This window comes from Hippocampus bargibanti, linkage group LG10, assembly GCF_051943395.1.
Source record: "Hippocampus bargibanti isolate YZ-2025 linkage group LG10, ASM5194339v1, whole genome shotgun sequence".
Taxonomy (NCBI): Eukaryota; Metazoa; Chordata; class Actinopteri; order Syngnathiformes; family Syngnathidae; genus Hippocampus; species Hippocampus bargibanti.
In genome coordinates this window covers 22620755-22647456 of record NC_142743.1, presented here as the reverse complement: position 1 = coordinate 22647456, position 26702 = coordinate 22620755, and the positions used below count along the sequence as shown (strand labels likewise).

Sequence of the window (26702 nt, the reverse complement as noted above, 5' to 3'; positions counted from 1 at the left end):
AGACAGGGCCATCTCAAGTTTTGTACGTGGGGACAGAGAGCGCCTCTGTCAAAGATGGCAGACTGACATGCATATAAAATAATGTGCAAAGAGATGCATCTTGACAGCAGTGTGACAAAGTGTATGCATATTTATGTGTGTATGCACAGTGGGGTAGCATAAAGACCCTGCCCCCCAAAAAAACATGTTTTTTTTTGTCGTTGTTTTTTTTTTTTACTTGTCTTGTTCTTTTGACATGACAGCGGCCTGACAGCTCCTCACCAACAAAGCCGTTTTATTTCATCTTTTCTTCCTCCTGTCCTGTCACATGGAGTAAAAGAACACTTTATGAAGATGCCAAATGATCCATGAAGATAACCAGTGATATTTACGTCTTTCAGTCCCATCCACAAGGAGCAAGGCTCAATCAATTTACCAGGCAAATGCAACAAAATGACTGTGGCCTCCAAAAGTCTGATAAAAACGTATTCATGATTAAAAGCAATGATTTTTAAACATTTTAATTTTCATGCTTAAAAGACATGGCAAAATACCTAATATGTCATAATACTTTGTGACAGCTTCACTTTCACTTATCTATCAATGGACAATTCCATCTTCTTAATTCACATGCACAGACATGATTCAGGGAGTTAAAGGACAACCGACACCACTTTTTTGTTTCCTAACTGACATCAGAAAAACGTTTTATAGCATCTAAAATACCCAAAACACGCAGTATGATATTTTTAGTCAAATGCAAAACACCAATAAAAATGACTTAACGTGTCTAAAAACTACTTCAATTTGAAACCGGAGTTGGCCAGTTTCAGAAGGTCCCGCCCCCTTGTTCTGGTGTCACGCCAAGACGTCTTGCCTTGCTCGAGAATCAAAACAATGGCTTCAGGTTCGGAGAAGATGCTTTCTTGTTACGCATCCAGTTATGAATATGATTCAAATAGTTCTGAAGAGGAAAGCATACATGTTTGCAATTGATTAAATAATTTATTCCATGTCATTTTGAGGTATCTGGGGGGGAAATGCAGCACCAAAAAGAGGCAGAAGATGGCGACAAAGTCCGTCGAAACGGGCTGATTCTTTTCTCGTGGGGATTTTTGTCAGCGAATATCAAATAGTGTTCGGTGCAACACACAACGATTCACCATCGCGTTATGTGTTTTCCTTCTAATTTCTCCATCAACAACGGATCAACACAAAGTTTTCAAACTAAAGTACCGCAAAATGCATTGAGGTGATGAAAGTAGGGACAGTGCTACAGTGTGTCCTTTCTTGGTTAGGGGTGTTCCTTCCGTGACGTGAGGACTCGTCACCAACTCAAAAACAAGACTTCTGAAATATTCCGTGCGAGTCTTAAAATGTAAAATATATCTATATATGGTGGAATCTCTGTAAAATACGCTCAGTAGAAGTCATTTGAAGCGATTTTACAAATTATGGACACAACTTGTCCGGAAGCGTCGGTTGTCCTTTAAATGGAGCAGAGAAGAGAAGGCCGAAAACAAAGATTTTAATCAAAACTATCAAAGGTTTCAACTTTTTTTCTCGTTGACACCAATATGCGGCATGTTTGCTTTCTCCCAATCCAGTTTTGACCCTCAAAAGGGCTTCTGGTGCCAGCTCCTTGAAGGAGGAAAGACCAAGTGCTTAGGAAGGAGCAAAGGACGAAAGTATCCTCCGATGGAATCAGAGGTAAAACACATTTACTCTTGTTGATTTTAAAAAGTATATAGAGTAGTGATTAGTAGAAGAGCAAAATCGACAGGCAAGATTTCTCCCACCAAAGTCAGTATGCAGCAAACACAGCCAAAGTAATATGTGACACAACACTCTTGAGAAAAGGCAGGGGGCACTAACTAAGGATGGGGGTGAAATTAGGATGGAGTGAGGATGTGACAAGGAGAAAATCCAATCTATAAATCTTTGTCCGGACCAGTGATTCCACAGAGGGTGGCAAAATCACACATTTGCTCTCAAATGAAGATGAGCACACATGGGCTCAATCCATCTTCGGCGTCCAGTTGCACATGGTTAATGGGTGCACCGCACTCACCTGTAATTGTGGGGGGTATTTCTTTCATAATCATTGAAATTACTTTTTTTTTCGGAGAAGTCACAGGTTTTCAATCAACAAATTATCATTTGTCCTAATATGCTCTCTGCCATGTGCAGGCTCGGTCATATCTGTCCAGGTACTACAGGGAACACAACGTGGAGCTGTCAAAGCTGTTGCATCGCCTTGGACAGCCCCTTCCTTCCTGGCTGAGAGAGGAGCTGCAGAAGGTCAGTCTTGATTTAAAATGTAAACAAAATGGCGTTTTGTATTTTTATCTTGGAATGACAAAAGAATTTTGCAAGACTGCAAAATTAAAATCAATTTTTTTAATGCTTTCTCAAATTATTTGTGTCACTTTGTTTTGCTTTGTGTGAGCTTTCTATCTGAGTGACTTCCGGGTTGAGTGAAGGCCTAGCTAGGTATCTGTTAGCTATCTATTAACTAGCTTTCTTTCAGAGTTACGTAGCTATCGAATAACCTGTCTATTAGCTAGCTAGCTCTCCATTTGCATTACTTCCGGGTTGAGTGAAGGCCTAGCTAGCTATCTGTTAGCTATCTATTAGCTAGCTAGCTTTCTAGCCAAGTTATGTAGCTATCGAATTACATGTCTATTAGCTAGCTAGCGTTCTATCTGAGTTATTTCCGGGTTGAGCGAAGGCCTAGCTAGCTATGTGTTAGCTAGCTAGCTTTCTAGCAGAGTTACTTCCGGGTTGAGTGAATGTCAACAATGATTACTTTGCCAGGTAGAAAATGTTTAAGGAGTTCATACTTGGCGAAGAGCGAAAAATTAATCCTTTGAGCAACATAACAATGGTGTTTGCTGCTGTGAAATGTAAATTCCTCCACTGTGAGAGTAATAAAGTCAAATCTAATCTAAAACTCGATATTTAAGACCTGGATTTCACAAGCACCATTTTGCATGTATTGCATGTTACAAATCACGTCATTTGATTCATAATATATGTTCTACCATTTTTACCTTTCCTTCTTTGTCCACTCCCACTCGGTCTCAACCTCTTTTTTTAAGGTTAGATAACCTTTGCATCCATGAGCCAGCATTGAATGCCAGAAGTGGAACAGTATGAAGCAAACCTGGAGCACCCCAACCTCAGACGCACTCTCCAGCGAGCCTTGTAGTCAAGATGACGAATACCAGGCCTTGAAGGGCAAAAAAAAAAAGATGAGGGCAAAGAGAGTGGAACACTTGGAGGGCCGGTTGAAGGGATGATTGTCTCCAAAGAGGACAAAGAGAAGTTCATCCAAGTAGAACTCTTGTTCAGACCTGCAGTAACTTGGTAGGTTTTGTGCGATTTTCACCTTTAATTTATCACACCAGAAACAGCGCTGGTCAGCTGTGTGAATCCTATCATGTGCACTACGTCCTCAAATTTAAAAAGAAAAAAAATATTCGTTTGGGATCTTGTTCCTACCACGGATAGAATGTGAAGAAAATGCGTCGTCTCAGGGCCTGTGGCAGCCTGTTGTTTGATTTTCTATGAGTTTGTTTGTTCAGAATGAAAGTAGCTGCTGGTAGATCCGGCAGCCTCGTTCACATCAGTGATGTCACCCCAGGCTGTCTCCAGAAAATAAGAGTTGGGAAGGCGACGCTGAGGCAAGAAGCCCAAGTGTCACTTTTCAGCATGAAAGAGAAGAAAGACGCATACGATATACAGTGGGGCCTCGGTTTACAAACACCTTGCCAATTTTTCGGTTGACGAACATTAAATTTATGAAAATTAAACCTTGGAATATGCCCTACTTTTCGGGATACACATGGAGCGCCGCCCCACCATGGCTGGCGGAGTAATCTTCGGCGGAAGAACACCAAAGCACACGACCGAACAGTGCCCCAGCCGGCCTACCTTTCACTGAGTGCACACGTCGATCGTCTTCACTGATTTTTTTTACAGACACTTTTGCTGTTATGGGACCGAAACAGACCCCACCACAGGCTTGTGTTCAGCCGAAGAAGACACAAAATAAAATTACAGTCGAGGAGAAGGAGATCATTGAGAAACACGAACGAGGTGTGCATTTGTCTGATTTAACAGCCCAGTACAAATATGCTAAGTTGCGTGTGTTGCTGAAGGTGTTTCCGTGCTGTCAAAGCAACGGTCTGGGGCAATAGAAGAGGTTGAAAAACTTCTGTTAATTTGGATTAACAAAAAGCAGCTAGCCGGCGACAGCATGAATAAAGAAATTATATCAGAGAAAGCACGGCTAATTCACTCTGATATTGTCATGCGGCCGCCTGGAAGTCTGCCGTTTATTGATACAAGGGATCATTCCTTGAAATGGTGAAAGAAGAAGGCTACGTTCCTCTGTAAGTATTTAATGCAGATGAGACCGGCCTTTTTTTTGGAAAAAGATGCCTAACCGGACTTTGATAACACAGGAAGAGAAGTCTGAACCCCATTCCATCAAGCCATCAACGACCATCACAAAGGTAAATAAAACAACTTTATTTTACAGTACAGTTTATTTCTTTAATTACAGTCCTTATGGAATGTCACTCCTTTCAAACAGCAATTCTCTCTGACCTGCCACTCCATTCCATCAAGCCATCAACGACCATCACAAAGGTAAATAAAACGACTTTATTTTACAGTGCTGTGTATTTCTTTCATTACAATACAATAGCACATTTATTATACATAAAATAAGGTATATTGTTTGTAGTTTTAAGGCTTATTTAGTTGAAAATTATATTTTATGGAGACCTAGGAACGGATTATTCTCATTTTAATGGTTTCCTATGGGAGATTATTTTTTGGGATACACACTTTTCGCCTTACACACTGTCTGGGAACCAATTAAGTGCGTAAGCCAAGGTCTCACTGTACATGGTTGATGGAATCAATGCTGAAAATGGCAGTAAAAGAAAGCGACCAAAACGAATGGATGTGACAGCTGAACACCAACCCCCACACAACCCATTTTGTCCCCGTGTCAGCCTCAGTTTACATATTTTCCTTAGCGACACCACTTTTTAAGTTATCTACCTTCAGTTTTTTGACAATAATCTTGAAGTGTCACAAAGAAAAACCAAAATTAAAAGAAACGCATACTCCAGATCTTGTGTGTTTCCTTGTTTTTTTTACATTTGCGGCATGAAGTGACCATGCCATGAAGAAAAAAGTTTGCAGGATTTCAAACTGCAATAAAAGTGGAGTTGTTTTATCATTCTGCTGTTCATGTTTTTTTTTTCTTTTGTCATAAAATATGAAGTTTTTGTGAGAAGCCTTGAATAAAATGACAAAATGTGAGAAGGATTCAAAGACAAAGCAGAAAAAATGAGAGAAGGGAGCCATGAAAAAAGCAATTTCTTGTAAAATAGAGAGAGAACGAGAGAGAGAGAAAGATAGAGAAGGTGATATTACCGAGCTCGTTGATTCAATCTGTCAGTGTATACGATATACACCCACATGCCACAATGTTAAGTACACCGATAATACATACAATGTAGATTTACAGTCCAATACAAGAGCTGCATCAGAAATTCTATCTCGCAGAGCATTAAAATGTTCAGTTTTGATTCGCAAATTTCAAGAGATTTTTTTTTTTATTTTATTTTTTTTGCATGGTTTAGATAGCATTTACGTCTGTGTAAGCTCTCAGTCTCGTACAGGAATGGTCCATCGATGAAAAGGTTTCTTCAGCCGTCAACTGTACTTCTTTGAGGTGTCGGACGTTTCGCTTCTTCTTAGAACATATAACGTTGTATATTACATGGTGCTTTTGTCTGAATGTAAAACAGCAAATAGGTGGATTTTTGTTTTTAACAAACCATAAACCAAACAGTGCTTTTAAGAGAGACATTAGGCAGTTCTTTTTTCTTTTGACAAAATCTCGTTTTATTCATCAACAGTACTGTACATTGAAACAGACAAAATCATTCAACAACACAAGTTCAAGTTTATCAGATTGTCCCACGTACTCAAAAACATTTCGCACAACAGGAAGTCAACATGTAAAAAAATCATAGAAATATTATGTGCTTGGATTTTCATGATGTCTGGCTTTGCTAAGGACAAACCCTGATAAGACCTGGAAAATGTCACCGCCATTTTTAAAATGACAAATGAATGAATTTGTTCGAAAATAAGCGAGTACAAAAGCGCAGATGAGAAGAGAGCAAATCTGTCAACACTCATGCAGTGACTTCATGCATACATGCTTTATAATAATAATAATACATTTCATTTATAAGCGCCTTTCAAAACTCTCAAGGTCACTTTACAGTCACCGGATACGTTTTTCTGTGGGTGAGCAGCGGCAGCCACACACGGCAGCATTCACTCAACCCGGAAGTAAGCTAGCTAACCAGCTAGTAGATAGCTAATAGACAGCCAACAGATAGCTAGCCACCTAGTCCTTGTGGTCCCGTTTAACATTATTACTCACGTCACAAAATGTTACAATGCAACTTTGTGCCGAAATACACTATTAAAAATATATACGTATACTTTTTCAACGCATTCATCGCAAGGACATGAATATTAGCTATATAAATAAGTGCTTATGACAAAGACATGCTTTTTGTTAAGCAAAACATGTTTTTTTTTTTTTTTTTTTTTGGTCATGTGACTCATTTAAAGGACAACCGACACCCTCCAGACAAGTTGCGTCCATATTTTGTAAAATCACTTCTAATGACTTTACTGAGTGCATTTTACAAATATTCCATCGTATATAGCTATATTTTACCTTTTAAGACTCGCGCTGAATATTCAGGAAGTCTTGTTTTTGAGTTGATGACGATTCCCTAAACGTCACATTTGTGAAGGAGTATTGTGGCATGACGTCACGAACAAGGGGGTGGGACTTTCTGAATCTGCCCAGTTTCAAGCTCATTTTGTGGCAGTTTTGTGACGCTAAGTCGTTTTTATTGGTGTTTTGCATTTGACTAAAAATATCAGCCTGCGTGTTTTGGGTATTTTAGATGTTATAAAACGTTTTTTCTGATGTCAGTTAGGAAACAAAAAAATGGTGTCGGTTGTCCTTTAACTCAAGTGCCTCACTGATTTTATGAGCTTCGTTGTTTTCTCTCATTATGCGACATCACCTTGTGTATCCACGAGGTGAAGGCAGAGACTTTGGTGTAGACGCCGGGCGACTGCTGCGTCCGGCAGGCGTGACCCCACGACGTGACCCCGTAAACCACCCAGCCTCCTCCGGGACGTTCACACACCAGAGGCCCTCCGCTGTCTCCGCGGCAACTGTCCACTCGTCTTTCTTGCTGGAGGCTGCCGGCACACAGCATGCGGCTTGTGAAAGCACCTTGGAAATGCTGCAGGCATTGGCGGCGAGGGAGGAGGGAGAGCGGCGCCTGCTGGAGGGTCTTGGAGTATGAGCGACCTGCAGAGAAGTTCAAAAGTGGGTTTCGTCCATTTGTGTTACAATAGACATTGAGTCCGCATTTCGTCAAATTATTAGTAATAATAATAATAATAATAATAATGTTTCATTTATCAGCGCCTTTCAAATCTCAAGATCACTTGACAGTCACAAGATAAGTTTTTCCGTGGGTGAGCAGCGGCAGCCACATGCGGGAACCGGGAATAACTCAAATCGATCAAGTTAGCTAGATAGCTAATAGATGACTAATAGCTAGCTAGCTATTGGATTGTTGCCATGGCACAAAAGAAAACAACGTACAACAAAGGCTTCGCAGCCACCAACACATGACCTTTAACCGAAGCTTTAGATAGATACGGCGACCCCATTCAACCGGGAATAACTCAAATAGATCAAGTTAGCTAGCTAGCTAATAGATGACTAATGGATAGCCAGCTAGTTAGACAGCTAATAGATAGCTAGCTAGGTAGCCAGCAACGGTGACCACGTTCAACCAGGAATAACTCAAATAGATCAAGTTAGCTAGCTAGCTAATAGATGACAGATAGGTAGGTAGATAGACAGCTTCTCCTCTTCTTTTCCTTTCGGTTTTTCCCTTCAAGGGGTCGCCGCAGCGAATCAGTGTCCACCATCTGCAGAGGTTTGATTCACAACGCTTTTACGTTGGATGCCCACCGACACAACCCTCTGTATTTATCCGGGCTTGGGACCGGCACAATAAGACGCCGGCTTGTGTCCCCTTGTGGCTACAGAACAAGCAACTCGATGAACTTAATAAAGATGAAGACGCTCAGGAAAAGGAATAAATGCGTGAAGGGCAGTGAATGAGTTAAAAGCAGTCATACACCTCCACCAACAGAACAGTGGAGGAGCCAAAGTCTCTCCATAACTCAGAAACTCTTTCCATGACTTGGTTGTGACAGAAATAAAGTCCAGGGTGGCTACGTATGTGTAAAATGCCAGCGCGTGTATGTGTGAGTGATGTAAAGGTGCCAAACTCACACGCTTGTGCAAAGCAGACATCTTGTTGTCAAGTTCAGTACATTAGACACTTTAAATAGTCAGTGTTGTCATTGAATAAGCTGGCTATTTTGTTATCTAGCTGGCTATTTAGCTAGCTACTTTATCTATTTGCTATATAGCTAGCTTGCTATTAGTTATCTATTCACTAGGTATTAGCTATCTATTTTCTAGGTTGTAGCTATCAATTTGCTAGGTATTAGCTATTTATTCTTGAGGTATTAGCTATCTATTCACTGGCTATTAGCTATCTATTTGTAGCTATGAGCAGTTCGGAAGCAAAAAAAAATGGTGTTAAAGGACAACTGATGTCACTTTTTTGTTTCCTAACTGACATCAGAAAAACGTTTTATAGCATTTAAAATATCCAAAACACACAGTATGATATTTTTAGTCAAATGCAAAACACCAATAAAAATGATTTAAAGTGTCAAAAATCTGCAAAAAAAATAAGCCAGAAGTGCCCAGTTTCAGAAGGTCCCGCCCCCTTGTTCGTGGTGTCACCACCAAGACGTCTTGCCTTGCTGGAGAATCAAAACAATGGCGTCAGATTCGGAGAATATGCTTTCTTGTTACTCATCCAGTTATGAATATGATTCAAATAGTTCTGAAGAGGAAAGCAGACATGTTTGCAATCGATTAAAGAATTTATTCCGTGCCATTTTAAGGTATCTGGGGGCGGGAAATGTAGCACCAAAAAGAGGCAGAAAATGGCGATAAAGCTCCGTGTAAGTTTCCACAGGCTGATTAATTCCTTACACGGAGCTTTGTCGCCCTCTTCTGCCTCTTTTTGGTGAAACATGAAGTTTTCAGACCAAATAAGTACAGCAAAATGCATTGACGTGATGGAAGGACTGCTACAATGTGTCCTTTTTTCGGTCAGGGGCGTTCCTTCAGTGCCGTAACGTGAGGACTCGTCACCAACTCAAAAACAAGACTTCCGGAATATTCAGCGCGAGTCTTAAAATGTCAAATATAGCTATATGCGGTGGAATCTTTGTAAAATACGCTCAGTAGAAGTCATTCGAAGCCATTTTACAAATTATGGACAGAACTTATCCGGAGACGTCGGTCGTCCTTTAAAGGTATACTCTATGTACTTTCAGAGAGTTTTGTTCAAAAACAGAGCAAGACACCTGTTGGTTTTGGATATCATCCTCTTCTCGGTACATCAAGCTACAAGGCATTTTGCACGGACAACATACTGTCATCTATGACAGTTTCCCCAACTTGTTTTGCAGCTAAGAGCCACTCTGCTCTCACCCCAATACACACACAAAGCTCACCTGTATCACCCCAGCCAGTGATGTGACAGTTGCTGGCTTGTTTGAGCGCTTTCTCCTTCCTCAGGGGAAGACAGGCGGGAAGGACATGACGGTTGAATGACAGGCACTCTCCCGGTGTGTGACCCACGGCACCCGGTGACAGGCGAACCAAGGCCAGGTCGTAATCGTTGCTGTGGGAGCGGTAACTCGGATGCGGGACAATCTGAGCGACACCGTACTCCTCCTCATGCTCTTCAGGGACGAGGGAGTGATAGTCACCCACTCTGACTTTGTACTGCTTGGTGCTGTTTCCATACCTGTGCACAAAACAGGAGAAGAGGAAGTAAGAAAATCACTAGGGTATATTTATGTGTATGCTGCATGGTCGTGAGAGATGTCTGTGTGATCTCTCCGTCGTACAGAAGTGGTCCATCGATGAAAAGGTTTCTTCAGCCATCATCTGTACTTCTTTGAAGGTGTCGGATGTTTCGCTTCTTATCCAAGAAGCTTCGTCAGCAAACTAAAGTCTTACTGGTAGTTTCGGCCCTATATATATATATCCCTAGTGTCCAGACGTGGCGGTGCCGGACTCTGCTATGATAGGTCCTTGCTCTCAGGTTGGGGGGAGCAGAGGACTAATCCCTGCGGCTCCACTGATTGCCTCTATTGTCTTGACTGACGACTGGCCTGATTGCCCAATTTGCCCTGGTATCACCCCATTAGCATAATTAAGCCTATGTGGCCTAAGCAGTCCCACAGTTTAAATATGCATTGGCCACCCCATTTTTATATTTGTACTTTTTTGAAATGTTCTTGGTGTGACTCCACGAACAAGGGGGCGGGACCTTCTGATACTGGCCACTTCCGGGTTCATTTTGAAGTAGTTTTGGGACACTTTAACTCATTTTTATTGGTATTTTGCATTTGACTAAAAATATAATAAGTGTTTTGGGTATTTTAGATGCTATAAAACGTTTTTCTGATGTCAGTTAAGAAACAAAAAAGTGACGTCGGTTGTCCTTTAATGTGTTTGGTACAAGGCATACATACAGTAAGTAATCATGATACCCAAGTTACCTTTCCCATGTTCAAAATGGTTTTGTTACAGTTGGCAGGCTCTGAGCTGTACAGTCCCAAAATATACATTGAGCTAATTTGATAGCTGCACAGAGGCCAAATTATATCAGGTCATCTTTTCTGAACAGGCGATAGTAGTGTCATACGTGACGTGGCTTGCAAGCTGTAAACTGATACTTCAAAAAACGTGTACAGTAAAAAGGTGAGTGGAGTGGGAGAAGGCCAACTGCTATTCGAGATGCAATCGATGCGTGTATGTTAGTCACACATGAAATTTCACAATGTATTTTCAATGCGGCTGACTTAAAGGACAACCGACGCCATTTTTTGTTTCCTAACTAACATCAGAAAACCGTTTTATAGCATCTAAAATCCCCAAAACACACAGGCTGACATTTTTAGTCAAATGCAAAACACCAATAAAAATGAGTTAAAGTGTGCTAAAACTGCAACAAAATGAGCTGCTAATTGGGGATTTTCAGAAGGTCCCGCCCCCTTGTTCGTGACGTCACGCAGGGGCGTCTTGCCTTGCTCGAGAATCAAAACAATGGCTTCAAATTCGGAGAAGATGCCGTGACGTCACACTAGGTATCGTCACCAACACAAAATCAAAACTTCCTGAATATTCAGCGTGAGTCTTAAAACGTAAAATCTAGCTATATGCGCTGGAATCTTTGTAAAGTACGCTCAGTAGAAGTCATTTGAAGTGATTTTACAAATTATGGACACAAAAATCATGGCTTAACTGGAATCATTTGTTATAGTCGAGCAATTTGTCACATTCCAGTAAGATAAAATAGCATAAAAAAGCATACTTGCGAGTTCATAAGAAAAAGTTCTACAAGGCTCCCGGTAAACAGCCTACGTAAGGCTTTTATGCTTTTCCACATAAACACTAAGTCGTGAAATTTTGGCTTCAACATAAATTTTCCTTAAGCTGTGTTTTCAATGAGGATACTGAATAATAAAATTCTTGTAACTGGCCAAAGAACGTTTTATTCCCAAATGAATCCACGTGGATGTAATCTTGGAAGTGCCACGGTGAAATGATCAGTTGTGGTTTGGTGCTCACCGTATACTTAATCCATAAACTCCTTCTGGTTCGCTAATGCACACAGCAGAGGATCGAGCAGGAAGCAAAAGAGATGGTTTGTTATAGAATACGTATAGCTTCTATTTAATTTTATACCCAAACATGACCTCATTACGGACACCGCTTCAATAAATCCCACATTAAAGGACAACCGACATCACTTTTTTTGTTTCCTAACTGACATCAGAAAAACGTTTTATAGCATCTAAAATACCCAAAACACACAGTATGGTATTTGTAGTCAATGCAAAACACCAATAAAAATGACTTAAAGTGTCCAAAATCTGCAAAAAAAAATGAACCCGGAAGTGGCCAGTTTCAGAAGGTCCCGCCCCCTTGGCCTTCAGAACTATTTGAATCATATTCATAACTGGATGAGTAACAAGAAAGCATCTTCTCCGAATCTGAAACCATTGTTTTGATTCTCAAGGAAGGCAAGGGGGCGGGACCTTCTGAAACTGGCCACTTCCGGGTTCATTTTTTTTGCAGATTTTGGACACTTTAAGTCATTTTTATTGGTGTTTTTAATTGACTACAAATACCATACTGCGTGTTTTGGGTATTTTAGATGCTCTAAAACATTTTTCTGATGTCAGTTAGGAAACAAAAAATTGTGTCGGTTGTCCTTTAAATTTGCATGAACTCTTATTGCTCCGGAAATTAAGTAGGATTTAAAGTAGGATAATTGGCAAAGACTCCTGGAAAGTCATGCCGTGGGCCACAATAGTGGGGCAAATATTTGTTCAAATGTTGAGAAAAAATATGTTTTTTCAAAAACTTCTAATAGGTCTCCTTTTGCTCGTTCTTTTCCATGAATTAGATACTGCATTCCCCAAGATGCATGTTCATGTGAAATAAATATATCAGGTTAATGCTTTTTACTTCTTGAAGCAGTGTGCCGATGTGAGGACCCAACAGGTGTCAATCAGAGTGGCTCCACACACCAGCCTCCCGTCTCCTCGAGACCCCCGTAAGCGTATCGCAGCCTGCCACGGCCAGCCACTCCTAAGACACAAATGTAGTTGTGTCAATTGAGTGAAATTGGTTATGAGCAACTTGATCATGAAATGATCACGGCATAGTTTGGTATCAACTACACAAGGTATGCAAAATGGAAACTTTATTGTTAAACATTAGAATGTACACATCAGTGGGTGTCAGTGAGGGCTGAGCCGTACTACTGACAGTCACAGATATGAAAATTGTGTTATATTGACGCACTTGAGATCAGTCGTCACCATTGTATTATTTTGACTAGAAAGGTTTTCCATCAACCATATCATCTTCTGTGAGTTTTTTTAAATGTCTTCCATCATATTTTGACCTCACCTCAGAGAGTTCTCTCCTCCGATGATACGGCGCTGCCGAGTGTGTGTGAGCCGTAGCCCGCAAATCTGAACGACAGGAGCTGATTGTGAGACAGAAGAGAGATGTTTATCTATCGGTGTGTCAGAAAGTCTGGGACGGCATTGATTGCTTCACCATATTTTCAGGTTCTGTTCTTGTGATAGAAAATTTATATCTCGAAATTCTTCTTTTTATGATGAACAGTGGTCTGGGTTGCACTAGGAATATAATCATTTCTTGAAAATACAATAGTATGGTCATTTAAAAGAGGTGTTGACTTGCCACAGAGTACAGTGGGGCCTCGGTTTACGAACGCTCGGCCTCAGTCTACGAATGTTAAATTTCTGAAAATTAAACCTTGGAATACACACTCCTTGTCGGGATACACATGGAGCGCCGCCCCACCATGGCTGGCGGAGTAATCTTCGGCGGAAGAACGCCAAAGCACATGACTGAACAGCGCCCCAGCCGGCCTACATTTCCACACCCCCTTTCACTGAGTACACACGTCGATCGTATTCCCGAATTTTTTACAGATACTTTTGCTGTTATGGGACCGAAAAAGAGCCAATCACAGGCTCGTGTTCAGCCAAAGAAGACACAAAACAAAATTACAGTCGAGGAGAAGGAGATCATTGAGAAACACGAACGAGGTGTGCATTTGTCTGATTTAACAGCCCAGCACCAATATGCTACATTGTGTGTGTTCCTCAAGGTGTTTCCGTGCTGTCAAAGAAACGGTCTGGGGCAATAGAAGAGGTTACCGGACTTTCAAAACACAGGAAGAGAAGTCTGAACCCCATTCCATCAAGCCATCAACGACCATCACAAAGGTAAATAAAAATAAAAACAACTTTATTTTACAGTACAGTTTATTTCTTTAATTACAGTCCTTATGGAATGTGACTCCTTTCAAACAGCAATTCTCTCCGACCTGCCACTCCATTCCATCAAGCCATCAACGACCATCACAAAGGTAAATAAAACGACTATTATACAGTGCAGCGTATTTCTTTCATTACAATACAATACCACATTTATTATACATAGAATAAGGTATATTGTTTGTAGTTTTAAGGCTTATTTATTTGAAAATTATATTTTAGGGAGACCTGGGAACGGATTATTCTCATTTTAATGGTTTCATATGGGAAATTAATTTTTGGGATACACACTTTTCACCTTACACACTCTGGGAACCAATTAAGTGCGTAAGCCAAGGTCCCACTGTATGTACGTGTCAAAAGCTTGTGTCACGTGCAGGGAACAAACAGCAACGTGATTCTGTCCCCAGGTGTGCCAAACAGGGTGAATCAATAACCTAGAAATGGTCTATTTCGCCATCTGGGCATTATTTATACACACTGAAGAGAGCCTTGCTAAAAATATCATCCTGACATATCCTGGCTCATTAGTTTCTCAGTACAGCAGACAGCACAGGACTGTGGAGACTCACATCACACAGAGACACAACGCAGGGCCGTCAAAGACACTGTACAAACCCACCCACCTTTGGCTTCTTTGTGCCATGGCTGTAGTTCACCGTAATCACAGATGACTCCGGCGTCCTCGCTATGGCGACAGTTGTGAATGCCGGGAGCCTGCTTGATGCAGTCGGCGATGGAGCGCTCGTCGCCGCTGCATTTTACATTGTCCACATGGATGGGCCCCGTCCCTTCGCCAAAGTACGCCATCACACGCGCTTTGGCCAGTCCGCTGGAGAGGACAAGCGCCAGGTTGAGGATGTTTGACCAATGATTAAAATTTAGCAGCAATGTCACAATCCTGTGTATTACAATGGAATAATATTAAGATGTGTTTTAGATTACATTAGATTGGCCTTTATTCATCTCACAGTGGAGGAATTTACATTTCACATCAGCAAAGTTAAGAAAGGAATAGAAGAAGTACAAAAACAAAGAACAGGAGCTGCTGTAAAGGCAGCCACTCTCACGGTGCCCTTTGAAGTCAAACCAACAAAAAAAAGCATTAGCGTTTCCCAATGTTATTTTATTTGTGTAGATTGATCCCAAGTTTGATTTGGTTATACGGACAAGTTATAATATACAACTAATTAAAGCTAGCTAGCTATCTTTCTATCTATTTGAGTTACTTCCGAGTTGAGTGAACGCTGGCGCGTGTGGCTGCCGCTGCTGACCCACAGAAAAATGGATCCCTTGACTGTAAAGTGAGAGTTTTGAAAGGCACTTATATATATACAATATATTATTATTATTGTTATTATTATAAAATACATACATAAATAAACACATAAATACATAAATAAATAACTAAATAAATAAATACATAAATCAATCAAGCATGCATGCATACATACATACATACATACATACATACATACATACATGTGCTATCAACAAGCACTATGTTAAAATATATAAACCAGTTATGGATACAGCAGTTGACACAATAAAGTACAGTACAATGAAATACTACAGTTGCCACCAAAAAATAAAAATATTTTTTTTTCTATTTACGAGCATATTAAAAATAATGTGATGTGTTGTATGTGATAGGCAAAAAAAATATTGATGTCTGCCTCAAATCCCAGTTTCAATATGACTCATTGTGACAGAATAATCCCATTTTGTGTCATCTGAGACAATTTGGGTCAAAGATGAGACTGTATATAATTTGTGTACATTTTTGCTTTATCACCCCGAGATAAATGTCTATTCACGGGGGAAGACCTTTCACCACACCCTGCTTCAGACAGAATAATGATCCTAACTTGGCCTTTGCATGTCTCTAATACGCTCCACGGCACTCTCATGCTTATGTTCTCCAGATGTGGCGTTCATTTACACACACGTGTGGAAAAAAACGGGAAGCCGTGCGTTGCAAGGGGGAGCAAAGACAGTTTTGTGTCCGTATGACAGCATTCTCTCGACAATTCTTTGTTATGGAAAAGGCGACAATATCTCAGAGGGGTTTCATAATAGGATACGGAATGGTTGAGATATGCCGGCACAGAGCACAATATGCTCTCCTTCCGAGTTTCTTCATATTGGTTTTCACAAAATGATGTCAATGACACTTAAAGGACAACCGACATCACGTTTTTGTTTCCTAACTGACATCAGAAAAACGTTTTATAGTATCTAAAATACCCAAAACACACAGGCTGATATCTTCAGTCAAATGCAAAACACCAATAAAAATGACTTCAAGTGTGCTAAATCTGCAAAAAATTGAGCTACGAATTGGGCATTTTCAGAAAGTCCCGCCCCCAGTTCGTGACGTCACGCCAAGATGTATTGCCTTGCTCGAGAATCAAAACAATCTTCAGATTCGGAGAAGATGCTTTCTTGTTACGCATCCAGTTATGAATATGATTCAAATAGTTCTTCCGGGTAATTTTGAGGCATCAAGACTGATGTGTAACATCGCAGAAGATGGCGCCAGAGCTCAGTTGGAAATGGGTTGATTTGTCTGCTTGGAATTTGTGTCAGCGAATATCAAATAGTTGTCTTGGTGCAACACACGATTCACCATCGCGTTATGTATGTGTTTTCCTTCTAATTACATTGTGTGTCGCTTTCTCGGTCAGGGGCGTTCCCTCCGTGACGTCACGTCAGGCATCATCATCAACTCGAAAACAAGACTTCCTGAATATTCAGTCTTAAAAGGTAAAATATAGCTATATGTGGTGGAATCTTTGTAATATACGCTCAGTAGAAGTCATTTGAAGCGATTTTACAAATTATGGACACGACTTGTCCGGAGGGGTCGGTTGTCCTTTAAAGTAGTGTTCCGTTATATATTCTGATTATCAATCCTTGATATAATAATTTGCAAAAATGTTTTTTATTGCGATTAGTCGTCTTATTGTCTTTCAAGTTGTGAAAAATGGGCCAGGCAACTTTATGGCTGGGCAGGCAACTTTTCAGAGTAGTCTGCCCTGGTGTCCGGTAACTTTTTGTCATGAGTTTCAGACACTGCATTTACCATTGAAGAACAACAACCACGATATTGTCCATCTTCAGCTGGTGAGATCAGTTCACATACCTGTATCCCATCTGTCGACACACAACTTCAGCATCCCGATCATTCCATCCATCATCGCACACCGTCCCCCACTGACCAGATAGAAAGATCTCCACTCTCCCTTCTCTGGGGCTTTCTCCTCCCACCAGCCTTACTGGGATACCTGGATAACAGGCACACACACAGACGCACACACACAGACACACACACACACTTTCCTGTTTCAATGGTTTTGTGAGGTCCAGATAACTCCAGATAAGGTGTGAGGACCACCGTTACTGATAAGTTTAGAAAAGAACTACATTTGAACACTAAATGTCACCCCATTTCCCACTTCAACTTCTTGAAAAACAAAGAAATAAAAAGTGGACTTGAAACTGAAATAACAGCAGGAATGAGGTTTCTCAATGGGTACATTCAAAGTCCTCACCCCTGTAGTGAATTTGGTTAAAATATACTTTTACTTTTGGTGGTAGGAACTATTTCCTCTCATTAACCACGCACACACACACATAAACACACAGTGAGTAAAAAGTGTGTATATCCAAGTACAATGAAAATACACACCAAAAAATCATTTTGGGTGAATTTATGAGGACCTCTCTGAAACGTTAACAGATGCATATATAGACCCTCTAGAAGCCTTTAAAATGAAAAACTTGTGAGGAGTGGCCGAAAGTTCCTCACTTGTCAAAAATGTCCTCACTACGTATGGTATAAAATGTTAGTGGTCCTCACAAGACTAGTCATACAAACATACAGAAGAAGTACAGAAGAAATCCTCTTTTATATAACTCTTCCTGTAACAACGTTAAATTCTGACCCACCTTCATGAACAACTCCAATGGATAAAAAACACAGAATTTAGACTGAAAAGAGTCAAACAGTGGCAGTGGCAGCCATTTAGTCTATCTAGTTAATGCTATATGCTTCTGAAAAGAAAAATATCTGGAAGAAAAACAAGACATGGGCATGTTTCCAACATCTGCAGCACCTTTCTTCTTTCCTGCAGATCACTCGACTTTGCCGTATGTTTTTCTTCTGTTTTTGAACCCATTATTTACCCCCACTGTCTCTCTGTTGAATGTACACTCTTGCTCTATTTCTTTCAACTCGACTGTATTTAGTCACGGCATTCATCAAAGCAGTAGCAGCTGTATAAACGTGGACGTCAATTTATGAGAGGAATAAATTCTATGCGGCCCCAAAAGTCTACACGCACCGTTTAGATGAAGATTATGTTTGTGAAATATGAGTCAAGCAGTTGAATAAACCTGTTTCTGACCATCTCAGAAGACCGCCATTTTTACACTTGCTGTCGACTGAAAAGGAGACACCACAGTTGCTTAGGACCCTTTAACACCAATCAATCACATCATCATAAATTATCTTATCAGTAGCCATCATTCCAAAATCATATACAAAATTGTACTTTTTTAGCAACCTTTGATTTTCTTGGCTAATTGCTCGGGTGACATATAATCCATGGAACACATATTGGGTAATCTGGGGTCCTCCGTGGCTGGCGGTTTACGAATTTAGATCACTCTCCAGTGTATGTCTATTATAGTGATAGAGAAAGGCTTATTGTTATTGTTTTTTGACAACATTGATGCACTAACTTGGCCTCACGGTGATGCTCACCGACAAGAGAAGAAAAAAAAGTCTAACATGAAAGCCCTGCATTACTATAAAATCAAGAACAAACAAGCTGCAATGGACGAGGTTCCACAGATAAGCACTCACAAATGCTTTGCAGTAATTACATAATATTTTAGCGACCAGCGAACGTTCCCGAGGCTCTTGCCAAAGCTACCTAAGCTGCATCGATAAACCCCGAGCATGTGAAATAGCTATTTATGTCTCCACTGTGTGATCTTTCACCAAAGAAAAGACTCTCATGCATTCTTTGCTGTGAAGTTCAACGGACTTATCACATACAGTTTATTGTATGTGTCATTCAGATGTAGCGAAAGAAACAGAATTGAATCCATGAAAGCAACTTCACGTCTTCCTCTGTCCTATAGTATTGCCCACGTACCATTGGCATAAGCATGATAAATGTTGCTAATACCCCAGACCTTTCCCCTAATTCTTTATGTAGAGAGTGACGCTAAAGGATCTTTTGAAAAGACGTTTGGATTGGATTCCTAGCTGACATCAGAAAAACGTTTTATAGCATCTAAAATACCGAAAACACACAGTATGAGATTTTTAGTCAAATGCAAAACACCAATAAAAATTACTTAGTGTGCTGAAACTGCAAAACATTGAAACCAGAAGTGGCCAGTTTCAGAAGGTCCCGCCACCTTGTTTGTGGTGTCGCGCCAAGACATCTTGCCTTGCTCGAGAATCAAAACAATGGCTTCAGATTCGGAAAAGATGCTTTCTTGTGACTCATCCAGTTATGAATATGATTCAAATAGTTCTGAAGAGGAAAGCATACATGTTTGCAATCGATTAAAGAATTTATTCCGGTCATTTTGATGCCTCTGGAGAGAAATGTAGTGACAAACTCGACTAAAGTACTCACAGCACCCAAAAAAAGGCAGAAGATGGCGACAAAGCTCCGTAGAAATTGTCTCCTGGGAAGTTTTGTCAGCGAATATCAAATAGAAGTCTCGGTGCAACACACAACGATTCACCATCGTGCTATTTATGTGTTTTCCTTCTAATTTCGCCATCAATACAGATCAACACGAAGTTTTCAGACCAAACAATGTACCGCAAAATCCATTGACGCCATGAAAGGACTGCTACAATGTGTCCTTTCTCGGTCAGGGGCGTTCCTTCCGTGACGTGACGTGAGGACTCGTCACCAACTCAAAAACAAGATTTCCGGAATATTCAGCGCGAGTCTTAAAACGTAAAATATAGCTATATGCGGTGGAATCTTTGTAAAATACGCTCAGTAGAAGTCATCTGAAGCAATTTAACAAATTATGGACACAGCTTGTCCGGAGGCGTCGGTTCTCCTTTAACAGGCAATATGTAGTCCCACAAAAGCTTGCAAGAAATGTTTGGTCACAAGCAAAGGGGCTAATTTTGAGGCAGGCGGGTACACTTATAATCAGTAGTCATTACTGCAGGTTAGGCTAATAAGCAGACATGCTGAAAAAAAATCTAAAATGACATCACCCTCCACCTGCACTTTTGGGATGTCGGATTTTCTAAAATGAGATTTTAATTGGGTGCAGACTGAGTTCGACAGATCTGACAAACATCTCAATTACGTAGTAGACAGCGGAAATTGGTGTAAATTAAGACCTTGGTTTCCAATGCCTGGCTGCGCTGGAATATGTATGTTATACACATTAGGAGCAGAGTCAATAGTTAATGTATTAACCACCAAGAATAAATCCGCCATAACATCAATAATTCATCATTGTACATACTGTATGAGCATGAAATTGGAAGTTGTTGATAATTTCACAATGTCCACGGACCCGTTAGCAAACTTGCATAGTATTTGGTGTCTACTGAGACACTCCCATAGATGATATCAGACAGAAAGGTCAGCAGCTCGGTAGAAAGTTTTATATAGGTTCATGACCCGGTCCAGCCTCTCTGTATGGAGTTTACATCTTCTCCCCAGGCCCACGTGGGTTTTCTTCGGGTCCTCCGGTTTCCTCCCACATTCCAAAAACATGCATGGCAGGCTGATTGAGCACTCTAAATTGTGTGAGTGTGAGAGTGACTGGTTGTTTGTCTCAGTGTGTCATATGATTGGCTTGCGACCCTCATGAGGATGAAGTGGTCTGGAAAATGGATGGATGGATGGACGGACGGACGGACGGACGGACAGACGGATGGATGCATGGATGGATAAATATCTGTTTTAAATGTCGCGAGATATGATTGTCTCTTACTTGTGGGGCGGCCATCTCCAAGACGTTCTGCATTGCATTCAATGTTCACATCTTCATGGTGTGTGCAGTCATGACGAAGCCACTCCTCCCGTTTGCAAAGCAATACGCTGGGCTCTTTGCCTGTGCAGCTCACGTCATCCAAAAGAATAGGACCAGACGCAACCCCGAAGCGAGGGACCGCCGTGATGTCGAGGCCTTCAGGGACCAGAGTTTGACCTAACCTGTACAGTCCACACAGGCATTGTAATGCAGCAATAGGAGATGACACGACACATACTGTATAGGTTTTCTGTTCACCTATAACCGAGTTGGCGGCACACTACTTGAGTATTTGAGTCTGTCCAGCCATCATCACACACTGTTCCCCACTGTCCATGGTAGAAGACCTCTAAGCGTCCCTCGTGGCTCCCACTCCCACCTACTAACCTAGCAGTTCCATCTGAAGAGAGAAAAGACAAACACTGACTTTAGGAAATGGCAGGAGGTGGTTAAAATATTCTATTGGCTTGGAAACAAATGTAATTGTCAAATGGAAGCATACATCCATTTTTACAGCCTTTCAAGTGTAGTCTATGAAGTTGTGGGTGAGACACTATCCAATCAGACTTGAGCCGATTGACGAGGCCCGGCAAGAATTTCTTGGCAAATAGCCACACTCACATTCATACCTGTGACTCATTTAAAAGCATTTGGTGAATCAAAATCATGCATCTTTCAAAATGTTATTCAGAGACAGACTGCTCAGTGGAAATGCATGCAATCACTGGTCGAGCATGAAACTCCACACAGGAAGCTCGTCTGTGTAAGCTCTCAGTCGTACAGGAGTGGTCCATCGATGAAAAGGTTTCTTCAGCCGTCATCTGTACTTCTTTGAAGGTGTCGGACGTTTCGTTTCTTATCCAAGATGCTTTTTCAGCGAACTAAAGTCTAGCTGGTAGTTTCGGCCCTATATACGTATATCCCTACTGTCCAGACGTGGCAGTGCCGGACTCTGCTATGATTGATCCCTACTCTCAGGTCGGGGGGAGCAGAGGACTACTCCCTGCGGCTCCACTGATTACTTCTTTTGTCCTGACTGGCCTGATTGCCCTATTAGCTCTGGTATCACCTCATCAACATAACTAAGCCTATGTCGCCTAAGCAGTCTTTAGTACGAACGATCCTAATTGAACCTCACACCACCATGTCGGTTTAGTGAAGGATTTTGCTGTTTTATGAAAATAGCTTCTTGACCATATATAATCATCCAATCATAGCAGAGTCCGGCACCGCCATGTCTGGACAGTAGGGATATGTATAGGGCCGAAACTACCAGCTAAACTTTAATTCACTGAAGAAGCATATTGGATAAGAAGCGAAACGTCTGACGCCTTCAAAGAAGTACAGATGACGGCTGAAGAAACCTTTTTCATCAACACAGGAAGCTCGTATGGAATTGTGATGTAAATGTGGACACCACGTGTGCACTGGATCACACGTAACGTAATGTCATTACAAAATAAATAACTACATCATAAGCCTTTAATCATAGTGCATGATTGATGATTTGTCCAAAGAGTTTATGTTGCATCTTGCTGCTATACATGCAGGTGATTGTATAACGATTTTTTTTTCTTAATACAGCTCCATTGCTTCCTGATGATGCAGGTAGCTTCATTTACCTGTCAGAGGACTGCAAGAGACGCCTGCGTCCTCAGAATGTAAGCAATTGTGTTCTCCCCAAGCACTTTTTGGACACTGCTCCACAGTGAGTTCATTTCCTGTGCATCTCACCTCATCCAGCCATACACGACCAGAGCTCTTTCCATAATGGGCTTGACCCCATGCCCGTGCAACACCACTGAAATTAACAAATAAGAGGGTAGCAAAAGTATTGAAAAAGATACTGGACTTTCTGTCTGGTTGCTTCTGGTTAATGACTAGCTTAAAAACGCTTCACCTCAGCCCCAGTTGTCGACAGACCACCTCTGCATCTCCGTCGTCCCATTGGTCATCACATATGGAGCCCCACTGGCCTGCATGGAACACCTCGACTGTGCCCTCCGACATTGACCGGCCGCCGATCAGCCGTATAGGCAGCAACACCGCAACTGATGAACATGCAAACATAGGACCCAGCACTTGTAGATCACAAATAGATTTCATTTCATTCAATCCATCCAAAATCCTCAAAGTGTTTTGACGTACCGTTCTGTTTAGTGCAGGTCACAGCTGCACTCATAGAGCATTCGCCTCCGTTCCACATGGTTTTCGGACACTGAAGCAGATCAGGCTCATCTCCCTGGCAGTGGACAGCTCGCCAGTGGAACTTAGCCATGCTCGGACGAGGCATAGGGACCGCATGAGCCCGGCCTGAGAGACTAAAGGGCAATTGGGGCTCAGAATATAAATCCAGACAACTGAACTTAAATAAACAGAGAATTGAGAACGATTATACAGAGAAACCCAGTCTGACAATTTTGATTATTAAACTGGTTAGGAGGCTTTCAAAGCACAAAGCTTCACGCTGCCTGGAATGCCCTTTAGCCACACGCAAGTTTATGATCTGCCATTCCCGAGCAAATATACCGTAAGCACTTTTGCACCCTGCAGTGTCCAATGACTGGCCATGTGACGCCCATCAGCGCTGTGGTAATTCTGCCAGACATATGGCTGACATTTGCGCGCTCCGCATTCTGCAATGAGTTTGCCTCTTGCATGAAAATGCACGCATGTGTGCCAGAGCTGGTTTTAGTGTCAACAAAGGGAAGTGTGCAACGCAGAACCGCAAGTCATGAAAAAGTGTGTGTGTGTGTGTGTGTGTGTGTGTGTGTGTGTGTGTGTGTGTGTGTGTGTGTGTGTGTGTGTGTGTGTGTGTGTGTGTGTGTGTGTGTGTGTGTGTGTGTGTGTGTGTGTGTGTGTGTGTGTGTGTGTGTGAAACCTTTTTTCACAATTTAAAGTGTTACATTTGATGAGGATTTATTAAGAGTTTTGAAGAGGAAAGCATAAATGTTTGCAATCAATTAAAGAAGTCCTTCCGTATCGATTCGAGCGTCTGGACTGCAATGTTCCGCCCAGAAAATGCACAAGATGGCGCACAAGCTTTATTGGAAATGGGCTGATTTGTCCGCTGGGAATTTGTGTGAAATTACACCTTCTTTATGCGTGTTACCGCAATTGGCTGCGACACACAACGATTCACCATTGCGTTAATTATGTAGTTTTCCTTCTAATTTCGCGATCAATATGGTGTTTTCAGATGAAAAAAAGTACCCAAAATGCATTGTGTGTCGCTTTCTCGGTCAGGGGCGTTCCCTCCGTGACGTCACTGAGGGATCGTCATCAACTCAAAAACATTTCATGAATATTCAGCGTGAGTCTTGAAACGCAAAAACATAGCTATATGCGGTGGAATCTTTGTATAATGCGCTCAGTACAAGTCATTTGAAGTGATTTTACAAATTATGGATGCAACTTGTCCCGGGGGGGGGGGGGGGGTTGTCTTTTAAATTAAAATTCTATGAAAGCATAAACTAGGGGATGAAAATATCGGCTTCAACAGGGAGCAAACAGTAAAAAATAAAATGGGAAATTAATCATTTCTTACTGGATATTACTTCCAAAACTCAATCATGACTTTGTATCACACCGTATTATTCTAATACAGAGTCATGATAGAATTTTGGAAGTACTGTAATGTACAGTCATGACTTTGTGTCACACATGATACTGTCAGGAAATGGTGAGGTTACTGTTGCTAAACGCATATGCGTGAATAGGAATGTATGCTTGTGTGTGCACACTAACCCACTGCCCAGCTGCTTGCACACAATTGTAGCGTCTTCATCTTTCCAGTCATCGCTGCACACAGAGCCCCACACACCACCCAGATAGACCTCCACCATGCCATCCAGTTTCGATCGGCCCCCTTGCAGACGAACCGAACCTTGGCATGCAGAGGGAGGGACCCCTTGTGTAAAAGCAGGGCTTTTTTTCATCAAAACAAAGCAAAAGAGCTATTTTAGAAGCAAGGGAAATCTATCAGCGAGAAGGACACACACACACACACACAAGGGCGGCTGCAGTTGCGTTCATGTGTGGGTAGAAATCTGTCTAAAAATATGATTAAATTACTTTGTCATACTCCACTTCATTAAACAACATTATCAACACTCAATGAAAAGAAACAAAAATAGATCATGTCAATTTTAAAATGGCATTTTGATTCAACAGACCATTCTTAACGTCATTGTCCATTTTATCAGGCAAAATGTTATTTGTTATGATTGCACTTGCATACATTATTTTTGAAAATGTTATTCCTTGGATATATGCATGTATTTAATATGGTTTCAACACACGCAGATATAGCTAATCTCGCCAACATATTTCCCTGTTTCTTCAACATTTCGCTCAATAACATCTAGAATTAAATGCATGTGTATTGCAAGTTGTGATGCACTCTAATAAATGGATTAGCATGCGCGGGTAATGTTATCGCAAAAGGATAGCTCGGCAATGACAATGTTGTCTCTTGATTTTGCATACATAAGTAGAAGGTGCCTAATTTGAATTGATAGTCCAAATATACACACTGAACAAAACTGGTATATGAGGGGGATGAAGGAGCCTATCAACAACATTTTTATGGCTGCTTTCTATGCCTTTTGGGCTCAAAACCACAATTTCTATAGTCATCCTTGAATTATTAAACGAGAACCCACAGTGAGAGCTCTTTTGACATTCAACTCTCAAAGAATATGCGCTATATATGTAGAGGCATACTTTTATTGTCGCTCTTCATGGATCATAGCTGTCTTTTTTGAAGTACAGTACAGTATTTAAAGTCAACATTGTTACATTTGATTGTGCAGACCATTGTATCAAGGTAGACCAATATTCAGGAGATTTTGAAATTGTAATCTCCTAGTTTATTTGAATCCACAATAAATGTTTTTGCAAAGTGAAAGTTACAATGTTTTCTTGACTGGCAATGAAAAACAACTTTGAAACGTAAATTTAACGGCATTCATGTTAATACTGCATGAACGCCAATGCGTTCTCATGGAAATGTTGTTCTGTAAATGTGATGTCGTTCCAAGCCCGCTGTTGTTTACCTTGTTTACAGTCACAGTAGCCCCAGTCCAAACGGCCTCTCTGGTTCCGGAAGAAGCACCATGCACGGATTCTACCATCGGGGTTCCGGCACTGGTTATGCTTCCCGACGCCTTTGCCCGGGTGACGCTCCGTGAAGCCGCCCACCTCACTCCAGTTCATACACCGTGCGCCGGACTCGGTGACGTCGATCGCGCCACGGTACGCGGCACCCGAGCCGCGGCTCCGGGCGCAATCACCGAACGGTTGAATAAATGACGAGTGACCACCGCTAGGCCACGGGAGCGCGGCCAAAAGGACGAGGAAGACCGCCGTCATGCCGGGGATCTGACGCTTGGATCTCGGAGGTTCGCATGCGCGGTAAGAATGGCATTAGCTGAGGTGAACGAAGCTTCCCAACCAGACGCATCGCCCCGGCGTGGGACGGGAGGGAGAGTGGGCTGGGAGCAGATCATTACAGTACAGTACTCTAATGTGTTGGTATCCACATTAACCAGGCTGAGTACGCAAAACAAAAT

General features: G+C 41.5%; 2 protein-coding genes and 1 long non-coding RNA gene across 9 annotated transcripts in view; 2 read left to right on the top strand and 1 right to left on the bottom strand.

Moving 5' to 3' along the window:
• ndst3 (N-deacetylase/N-sulfotransferase (heparan glucosaminyl) 3) overlaps nucleotides 1-7203 on the top strand; it is a 50608-nt gene extending 43405 nt beyond the window's left edge. For 2 of the 6 annotated variants that reach the window (XM_089005315.1, XM_089005316.1), the window contains exons 13-15: nucleotides 1587-1689; nucleotides 2170-2280; nucleotides 3086-5219. In XM_089005315.1, the coding sequence (XP_088861441.1) occupies nucleotides 1587-1689; nucleotides 2170-2280; nucleotides 3086-3115 (244 nt within the window). In that variant the 3' untranslated portion in view covers nucleotides 3116-5219. Of the gene's footprint in view, nucleotides 1-1586; nucleotides 1690-2169; nucleotides 2281-3080; nucleotides 5220-7134 lie in introns of those variants that run through there. The other 4 variants (XR_016116121.1, XR_016116119.1, XR_016116120.1 and 1 more) reach the window with 4 other exon arrangements.
• On the bottom strand, nucleotides 5856-26543 carry prss12 (serine protease 12). Of its 2 annotated transcripts, XM_089005319.1 has the most exons (13): nucleotides 26187-26543; nucleotides 24877-25015; nucleotides 23278-23450; nucleotides 23030-23180; nucleotides 22752-22930; nucleotides 21388-21529; nucleotides 21091-21311; nucleotides 17243-17384; nucleotides 14724-14929; nucleotides 13196-13274; nucleotides 12749-12871; nucleotides 9718-10013; nucleotides 5859-7411 (listed from the first exon to the last, which is right to left on the bottom strand). In XM_089005319.1, exons 1-13 carry the CDS (start codon nucleotides 26500-26502, stop codon nucleotides 7080-7082), a joined length of 2499 nt encoding a protein of 832 aa, XP_088861445.1. In that variant the 5' UTR covers nucleotides 26503-26543; the 3' UTR covers nucleotides 5859-7079. The 2 variants fall into 2 exon arrangements, with proteins under 2 accessions (XP_088861446.1, XP_088861445.1); XM_089005320.1 differs by lacking the exon at nucleotides 24877-25015 and having other exon boundaries at nucleotides 5856-7411; nucleotides 26187-26323.
• Nucleotides 7303-14865, top strand: LOC148892962 (uncharacterized). Its single transcript, XR_016116122.1, has 4 exons — nucleotides 7303-7429; nucleotides 13929-14046; nucleotides 14134-14189; nucleotides 14752-14865. It is a non-coding gene; the product is annotated as an uncharacterized LOC148892962 (long non-coding RNA).
• Nucleotides 26544-26702: the final 159 nt, after the last annotated feature.

Excerpts from the sequence above, each read along its gene's own strand:
- prss12 (XM_089005319.1), bottom strand. The coding sequence starts at position 26,502 with ATGACGGCGGTCTTCCTCGTCCTTTTGGCCGCGCTCCCGTGGCCTAGC. Across the intron at positions 23,181-23,277 it reads GACCTGCACTAAACAGAACG|TTGCGGTGTTGCTGCCTATA; the intron begins GTACGTCAAAAC and ends CATGTTCATCAG. Across the intron at positions 14,930-17,242 it reads TGTCGACAGATGGGATACAG|CGGACTGGCCAAAGCGCGTG; the intron begins GTATGTGAACTG and ends TGTCCTCTCCAG.